The sequence below is a fragment of the Oncorhynchus gorbuscha genome, linkage group LG03, assembly GCF_021184085.1.
Source record: "Oncorhynchus gorbuscha isolate QuinsamMale2020 ecotype Even-year linkage group LG03, OgorEven_v1.0, whole genome shotgun sequence".
NCBI classification, from domain to species: Eukaryota; Metazoa; Chordata; class Actinopteri; order Salmoniformes; family Salmonidae; genus Oncorhynchus; species Oncorhynchus gorbuscha.
In genome coordinates, this window is record NC_060175.1 from 62,104,967 (window position 1) to 62,114,501 (window position 9,535).

A 9,535-nucleotide genomic window follows, 5' to 3' on the forward strand; every position below is an offset into this window, starting at 1 on the left:
TGTTCTGCACACCACTGTTGTACTGCGCTATTATTTGCCTGTTTTTGTCCAGCTTGCACAATTCTAGCAACTCTCATTTGACCTCTCATCATCAAGCTGTTTTCGCCCACAGGACTGCCGCTGACTGGATGTTTTTTGTTTGACGCACCATTGTCAGTAAACCCTAGACACTGTCGTGCGTGAAAAGTCCAGGAGACCGGCCATTTCTGAGACACTGGAACCAGCGTGCCTGGCATCGATGATGATACCATGCTGCCTGCTTTATATAGAAAGCCCCGGTCCTGTGACTCACTGTCTGTAGAAGTGATCCATTTTCGTGAACGTGGTGGTGTACCTAATAAACTGGCCAACTGAGTGTTGGCTGTTACTTTATAATGTATTTAGCATTCATGTTTGTGCAATAAGGCCTAAAAGCAATACCAATTATAATGGTAATGGCCATCAGCTTTCTGGTAGGACACTATGGTTATTGGCTTTCTTTATGTCTCCCCAGTTTGTGGAAGTGGAAGGACAGATCACCTCCCTGGTGGATCTGTATCCATCCGTCCTAAGGATTGGTTACCGCCGTGAGATCTTTATAGCTGTGATGTGTTGCATAAGCTATCTTCTGGGACTCACCATGGTAACAAAAGTAAGTACACTAACAGCACTCCAGTGTAACTTTATGCACTACATGTTGTTCTTACCTTACAATTATTGTATTACAACTTGACATACTATAATTTCTGGGACCATTGTAATGAAAGTAAGTTCACCTACAGCAACAGGTCCATAAGTATTGTCACCCTTGATAAAGATGAACAAAAACTACTGTATAAAATAAATAATTAAATTGATTGTATGCTAAAAAGAATGGGCAAATAATATTATTATACACTAATACAATTGCTCAGAGAAAGAGATTTTGTTTACGTAATAAAGCAATTATATTAGTGTCGTTTTCCTAGCAGGGGAGGGTGCTAGATTATTGAAAACAGGGGTGCCAATCATTTTGAACCCTTCCCATCTTTTTTAGATTTTTTTGACTTACTTGTTGAACAAAATCTCTTTCTCTGAGCAATTGTATTAGTATAAATTCATATTATTTTCCAATTTTATTGAGCATACTGTACAATTTATCTCAAAATTTGTATTATTTATTACCATATTTTTTGCTCGTCTTTATCAAGGGTGCCAATAATAATGAACCTGACAGTATATAAAAGACCTTGAGATTCTATCATTGTAATTCAGGTTAGCGTACAAAATAGATAACACAGGACATTTTCCCACATGCTTTGCCGTTGTCACACATTTGCAACCAAATAGGAGGGGGGTTCTACTACCGAGCTCTCATAGCACATCCTGTGTATGTTATGCTGGTGAATGAGGACCCAAAAGCGACAACGAAAACAGAGTCTTTATTCCAGTATATGACAAAAGTAATAATTCTGGAAAAATCAAGAAGAAAACAAAACAGGAAAAAACTTAAATCCACTCGTAGTAACGAGGACAGACTGGAGACTCGACCATTGACTGCAGGTTGCGTCGGGAAGGCACCGACCGTAGCAGACTAAGACACCTGCTCACACGCAGCATCTGAAGGAGACAAAACACGACAGGGCGAGACAAGGACACAGAACAGCGTACATCATACAAGGATCCGACAAGGACAGAAGCGGAAAACAAGGGAAGAAATAGGGCTCTAATCAGAGGGCAAAATAGGGGACAGGTGTGAAAAGAGTAAATGAGTGAGTTAGGAGAATGAGGAACAGCTGGGAGCAGGAACGGAACGATAGAGAGAAGAGAGAGAGGGAGGGGGAGAGAGAGGGATAGAAAAAGGGAACGAACCTAATAAGACCAGCAGGGGGAAACGAACAGAAGGGAAAGCACAAGGACAAGACAATATATGACAAAACATGACAGTACCCCCCCACTCACCGAGCGCCTCCTGGCGCACTCGAGGAGGAACACTGGCGGCAACGGAGGAAATCATAGATCACAAACGGTCCAGCACGTCCCGAGAAAGAACCCAACTCCTCTCCTCAGGACCGTAACGGAAGACGAAGAAGAGGGAATCTAGGGCTACTACTCAAAAAAAATGAGACACGGGTAGAGAACTGTAAGCTTTAGAGCAAACAGGACCAAACAGGCCAGGAGAGTAACAACTAGGGACAGACTGAGACACAGCAAGGCTAAGACCAGGAACAGGAGAGAGGCGGTGGCTGTGGACAGACTGAGACACAGCAAGTGCAGGAGCAGGACCAGGAGAGATGCGGTGGCAGGGAACAGACTGAGACACAGCAAGGGCAGGAGAGATGCGGTGGCTGGGGACAGACTTAGACCCAGCAAGACCAGGAGCAGAAGCAGAAAAAAAGTTAGACTTCTTCTGCGCGCAGTCCGAACAAGCAGCCACGAAACGGCGCGTGTCACGCTCCTGAGTAGGCCACCAAAACCGCTGGCGAATAGAAGCAAGCGTACCCCGAACGCCGGGGTGGCCAGCTAACTTGGCAGAGTGCGCCCACTGAAGAACAGCCGGACGAGTAGAGACAGGAACGAAAAGAAGGTTACTAGGACAAGCGCGCGGCGACGGAGTGTGAGTGAGTGCTTGCTTAACCTGTCTCTCAATTCCCCAGACAGTCAACCCGATAACACGCCCATCAGGAAGAATCCCCTCGGGATCGGTAGAAGCCACGGAAGAACTAAAGAGACGGGATAAAGCATGAGGCTTGGTGTTCTTAGTACCCGGGCAATAAGAAATAACGAACTCGAAACGAGCGAAAAACAACGCCCAACGAGCATGACGCGCATTCAGTCGTTTGGCAGAACGGATGTACTCAAGGTTCCTTTGGTCAGTCCAAACGACAAAAGGAACGGTCGCCCCCTCCAACCACTGTCGCCATTCGCCTAGGGCTAAACGGATGGCGAGCAGTTCGCGGTTAGCCACATCATAGTTACGTTCCGACGGCGACAGGCGATGAGAAAAATACGCGCAAGGGTGGACCCCATCGTCAGTATGGGAGCGCTGGGACAGAATGGCTCCCACGCCCACCCCCGACGCGTCAACCTCGACAATGAACTGTTTAGTGACGTCAGGTGCAACAAGGATAGGAGCGGATGCAAAACGCTTCTTGAGGAGATCAGAACAACAATCATACGACCGGTGAGGAGGAAGGGAGTTGGTTCTGGACCGACTGAAGACCGTGCGCAGATCATGATATTCCTCCGGCACTCCTGTCAAATCACCAGGTTCCTCCTGTGAAGAGGGAGCAGAAGAAACAAGAGGAATAGCAGACATTAAACACTTCACATGACAAAAAACGTTCCAGGAAAGGATAGAATTACTAGACCAATCAAAAGAAGGATTATGACACACTAGCCAGGGATGACCCAAAACAACAGGTGTAAAAGGTGAACAAGAAATCAAAAAGGAAATGGTCTAACTATGGTTACCAGATACTGTGAGGGTTAAAGGTAGTGTTTCACATAATATACTGGGGAGAGGACTACCATCCAAGGCGAACATGACCGTGGGCTCCCCTAACTGTCTGAGAGGAATGTCATGTTCCCGAGCCCAGGCTTCGTCCATAAAACAGCCCTCCGCCCCAGAGTCTATTAATGCACTGCAGGAAGCTGCCGATCCGGTTCAGCGTAGATGGACCGGCAAGGTAGTACAGGTACTTGACGGAGAGGACAGTCTAGTAGCGCTTATCAGTCGCCCTCCGCTTACTGATGAGCTCTGGCCTTTAACTGGACATGAAATGACAAAATGACCAGCGGAACCGCAATAGAGACAGAGGCGGTTGGTGATTCTCCGTTCCCTCTCCTTAGTCGAAATGCGAATACCCCCCAGCTGCATGGGCTCAACACCTGAGTCAGTGGGGAAAGATGGTAGTGTCGGAGAGAGGGGGGACACAGTTAACGCGAGCTCTCTTCTATGAGCTCGGTGACGAAGATCTACCCGTCGTTCAATGCGAATAGCGAGTTCAATCAAAGAATCCACGCTGGATGGAACCTCCCGAGAGAGAATCTCATCCTTAACCTTAGCGTGGAGTCCCTCCAGAAAACGAGCGAGCAACGCCTGCTCGTTCCAGTTACTGGAGGCAGCAAGAGTGCGAAACTCTATAGAGTAATCCGTTATGGATCGATTACCTTGACATAGGGAAGACAAGGACCAGGAAGCTTCTTTCCCAAAAACAGAACGATCAAAAACCCTTATCATCTCCTCTTTAAAGTTCAGATAATCGTTAGTACACTCAGCGCTTGCCTCCCAGATAGCTGTGCCCCACTGCCGAGCCCGACCAGTAAGGAGTGATATGACGTAGGCAATCCGAGCTCTCTCTCTTGAGTATGTGTTGGGCTGGAGAGAGAACACAATATCACACTGGGTGAGAAAGGAGCGGCACTCAGTGGGCTGCCCAGAGTAACATGGTGGGTTATTAACCCTAGGTTCCGGAGACTCGGAAGACCCGGAAGTAGCTGGTGGCACGAGACGAAGACTCTGATACTGTCCTGAGAGGTCGGAGACCTGAGCGGCCAGGGTCTCAACGGCATGCCGAGCAGCAGACAATTCCTGCTCGTGTCTGCCGAGCATCGCTCCCTGGAACTCGAGAGTAGAGTAGAGAGAATCCATAGTCGCTGGGTCCATTCTTGGTCGGATCCTTCTGTTATGCTGGTGAATGAGGACCCAAAAGCGACTTAACGAAAACAGAGTCTTTATTCCAGTATATGACAAAAGTAATAATTCTGGAAAAATCAAGAAGAAAACAAAACAGGAAAAAACTTAAATCCACTCGTAGTAACGAGGACAGACTGGAGACTCGACCATTGACTGCAGGTTGCTTCGGGAAGGCACCGACCGTAGCAGACTAAGACACCTGCTCACACGCAGCATCTGAAGGAGACAAAACACGACAGGGCGAGACAAGGACACAGAACAGCGTACATCATACAAGGATCCGACAAGGACAGAAGCGGAAAACAAGGGAAGAAATAGGGCTCTAATCAGAGGGCAAAATAGGGGACAGGTGTGAAAAGAGTAAATGAGTGAGTTAGGAGAATGAGGAACAGCTGGGAGCAGGAACGGAACGATAGAGAGAAGAGAGAGAGGGAGGGGGAGAGAGAGGGATAGAAAAAGGGAACGAACCTAATAAGACCAGCAGGGGGAAACGAACAGAAGGGAAAGCACAAGGACAAGACAATATATGACAAAACATGACAGTGTATTTCGCATCATGAATGGAACAATTTGGAATGTAATTTCCCAGTTAGCAGTTAACTTTACTTCAATGACATCTCATCACCTGTTGAAGTCTCCTTTCATTGGCCCAGTGCCCGCATTCTTATGTAACAACCCCTTTTTCCTATCCACGTCCAACCCCATCTCTCTCTGTCTTTGAGGAAACTAACTTTTGCTATCTGCTTTCTTTTCAGGGTGGCATGTATGTGTTTCAGCTCTTTGATTACTATGCAGCCAGTGGTGTGTGCCTTTTGTGGGTTGCATTCTTTGAATGTATTGCCGTAGCCTGGATTTATGGTAAGTTTGTACCTTTGTTTTGCCAAATAAGGTTTTTAGCCTACATTTAGGAACAAACGTTAGTAGTTTGTTTTTAAAGGAGAAAACAGCAACAACGCATGAGTTATGACCTCGCTTGGAGTACACAATACCCTTGCTGTTCCTTTTCACGCTTATCGTAAAACACTTGAATTGGCTTCCACATATGTCCCATTGTTAAGGTTTTCTTCCGTCGTAAGAGAGGAGGACCAAAATGCAGCGTGGTTATGTTGATACATCTTTAATAAAGATAATAACAAACAATACAAAAACACAACGTGAAAAACCAAAACAGCCCTATCTGGTGCAAACAAACACAGAGACAGGAACAATCACCCACGAAACACTCAAAGAATATGGCTGCCTAAATATGGTTCCCAATCAGAGACAACGATAAACACCTGCCTCTGATTGAGAACCACTCCAGGCAACCATAGACTTTCCTAGACTACTATACTACACTACAATCCTATAACCTACAAAAAACCTAGACAAAACACACCACATAAATACCCATGTCACACCCTGGCCTGACCAAAATAATAAAGAAAACACAAAATACTAAGGCCAGGGCGTGACACCCATTGGCTTCTATGGACTTCTATTGAAGACAAATTAAGAACTATGCCACCTTTATAATGAAGAGGTGAACAGGAACACAGCAACCCACATGCCTTTTCTAGAGGTGTTGTTAGTAGTGCTATGATGGACATTGCTGTTATTAAGAGAGCAAGCATGCTGGTTTTGTAAATAATTGTTTTGTAACAGTTAACAGTAAGCTAAAGAGAGATTGTTCATGCCATATGACTTCATGGAACAACAAATAGGTAGATGAGGGTATTTATAGAGGTTATGATGGTGTCACACCCGTAACTCTTCTCATGGTCGAGAGATGGATACTGATTCTGTTTATAGTTGATAGTGAGATGTCACCCTGTTTTACCTTGAGAAAATGCACAGGTCTTATATGATGTTTTAACTTTACTGTATAGGAGACTAGGAGTGTGTCTCTAACAACAAGTATGTTCTTCTGTATTGTTGACAGGTGCTGATAATTTCTATGATGCAATTGAAGACATGATTGGCTACCGACCTAACCCGTGGATGAAATGGAGCTGGACATTTATCACTCCCGTCCTCTGTGCGGTGAGTATTCGACAGCCTTCCACTGTTACAAAGTGTTAAACAGATAACACTGTTGTGCTGTGGTTTTGAAAACATGAGGAACCTCTTGGATCAGAGTGAATATGTACTGTGAAATAAACCATTTTTCTTGTTGTTCCCAGGGTTGCTTTATCTTCTCTTTGGTGAAGTACAAGCCCCTGACCTATAACAAGGTGTATGAGTACCCAGACTGGTCTATTGGCCTGGGCTGGTCTCTGGCCCTCGCCTCCATGATCTGCATCCCCATGGTAATGGTCATCAAGATCCTCCAGTCCGACGGACCGCTTATAGAGGTACGCAGACACAAACAAATTATGCTAGATAGCTCCTAGTTGTATGAATACAAAAACTGCCTGAAAGGGAGTGCAGCATTGTGGTAATGGCATGCAGTATGCAATTGCATAACTTGTATTATATTACACACATGATATAAGCCGTCTACATGATGCAGTATACCATGTAATGTGATTTTAAGGCATGGTACAAGGACTTCTACAAAGTGGCTTTTTATCGTTGCATTATTTTCATGTCATGTGGGTCATTTGACATTCTCCTCTACACCCCACAGAGGATTAAGGCAGTGGCGGCCCCAGTAAAGGGAGGTGCGAGTTCTCGCCCCAAAGAGTACAGCGTGAAGGGCAGCGAGCTTACCCAGCCTCTGAACCCCAATGGGGACAACATCCTGATCAAGCCCACCCACACCATTGTAGAAACAATGATGTGAGCACTCTCTGTGAGAGGAAATACTGATTGGCGTGCTGTCTACGTTATTATCATTTATTTGCTAACTTTGATAGTGGTAGAACCAGGTTTACATTGTTCTATATATCCGCACTAGGAATATTCTGGTTTGGTTTCTATGATGATTATTAAGAGAGTTATATATATATATATATATATATATACAGTGCCTTGCGAAAGTATTCGGCCCCCTTGAACTTTGCGACCTTTTGCCACATTTCAGGCTTCAAACATAAAGATATAAAACTGTATATTTTTGTGAAGAATCAACAACAAGTGGGACACAATCATGAAGTGGAATGACATTTATTGGATATTTCAAACTTTTTTAACAAATCAAAAACTGAAAAATTGGGCGTGCAAAATTATTCAGCCCCTTTACTTTCAGTGCAGCAAACTCTCTCCAGAAGTTCAGTGAGGATCTCTGAATGATCCAATGTTGACCTAAATGACTAATGATGATAAATACAATCCACCTGTGTGTAATCAAGTCTCAGTATAAATGCACCTGCACTGTGATAGTCTCAGAGGTCCGTTAAAAGCGCAGAGAGCATCATGAAGAACAAGGAACACACCAGGCAGGGCCGAGATACTGTTGTGAAGAAGTTTAAAGCCGGATTTGGATACAAAAATATTTCCCAAGCTTTAAACATCCCAAGGAGCACTGTGCAAACAATAATATTGAAATGGAAGGAGTATCAGACCACTGCAAATCTACCAAGAACTGGCCGTCCTTCTAAACTTTCAGCTCATACAAGGAGAAGACTGATCAGAGATGCAGCCAAGAGGCCCATGATCACTCTGGATGAACTGCAGAGATCTACAGCTGAGGTGGGAGACTCTGTCCATAGGACAACAATCAGACGTATATTGCACAAATCTGGCCTTTATGGAAGAGTGGCAAGAAGAAAGCCATTTCTTAAAGATATCCATAAAAAGTGTCATTTAAAGTTTGCCACAAGCCACCTGGGAGACACACCAAACATGTGGAAGAAGGTGCTCTGGTCAGATGAAACCAAAATTGAACTTTTTGGCAACAATGCAAAACGCTATGTTTGGCGTAAAAGCAACACAGCCCATCACCCTGAACACACCATCCCCACTGTCAAACATGGTGGTGGCAGCATCATGGTTTGAGCCTGCTTTTCTTCAGCAGGGACAGGGAAGATGGTTAAAATTGATGGGAAGATGGATGGAGCCAAATACAGGACCATTCTGGAAAAAATCTGATGGAGTCTGCAAAAGACCTGAGACTGGGACGGAGATTTGTCTTCCAACAAGACAATGATCCAAAACATAAAGCAAAATCTACAATGGAATGGTTCAAAAATAAACATATCCAGGTGTTAGAATGGCCAAGTCAAAGTTCAGACCTGAAACCAATCGAGAATCTGTGGAAAGAACTGAAAACTGCTGTTTTCTCCATCCAACCTCACTGAGCTCGAGCTGTTTTGCAAGGAGGAATGGGAAAAAAATTCAGTCTCTCGATGTGCAAAACTGATAGAGACATACCCCAAGCGACTTACAGCTGTAATCGCAGCAAAAGGTGGCGCTACAAAGTATTAGCTTAAGGGGGCTGAATAATTTTGCACGCCCAATTTTTCAGTTTTTGATTTGTTAAAAAAGTTTGAAATATCCAATAAATGTCGTTCCACTTCATGATTGTGTCCCACTTGTTGTTGATTCTTCACAAAATAATGCAGTTTTATATCTTTATGTTTGAAGCCTGAAATGTGGCAAAAGGTCGCAAAGTTCAAGGGGGCCGAATACTTTCGCAAGGCACTGTACATACACACACACACACTGTATATATTGCTGTTGGGTTGTTTTTTATCTTGGTAATTTTTTATCATATTGTTGTTGTTAAAGTTTTTGTTGCCGATGTCAGTTTGGGCAGTATTTTGACATAGAACAACATGTTCTACGTTAACTACCTTTCTGTTGATTGTGGAACATTTTCACTCAACAAAAAATACAGTAAACTGAATGTGTAACTAATCGTGTAACGTGTTAGGTAGCAAACTATTAAGATAATATCCTTACGTTATTGTGGCAGTATCCTTGTCTGAGGTCATTTGCAATCTGCTGTCGTCGCCA

General features: G+C 44.3%; 1 protein-coding gene across 2 annotated transcripts in view; it reads left to right on the forward strand.

Annotated features, from left to right (window-relative positions):
* The window catches only part of LOC124031668 (sodium- and chloride-dependent taurine transporter-like), a 30,241-nt gene extending 22,556 nt beyond the window's left edge, over positions 1-7,685 (forward strand). For both annotated transcript variants that reach the window (XM_046343198.1, XM_046343199.1), the window contains exons 10-14: positions 494-631; positions 5,413-5,515; positions 6,579-6,679; positions 6,820-6,990; positions 7,266-7,685. In XM_046343198.1, the coding sequence (XP_046199154.1) occupies positions 494-631; positions 5,413-5,515; positions 6,579-6,679; positions 6,820-6,990; positions 7,266-7,421 (669 nt within the window). In that variant the 3' untranslated portion in view covers positions 7,422-7,685. The remainder of the gene's footprint in view (positions 1-493; positions 632-5,412; positions 5,516-6,578; positions 6,680-6,819; positions 6,991-7,265) is intronic.
* Positions 7,686-9,535: the final 1,850 nt, after the last annotated feature.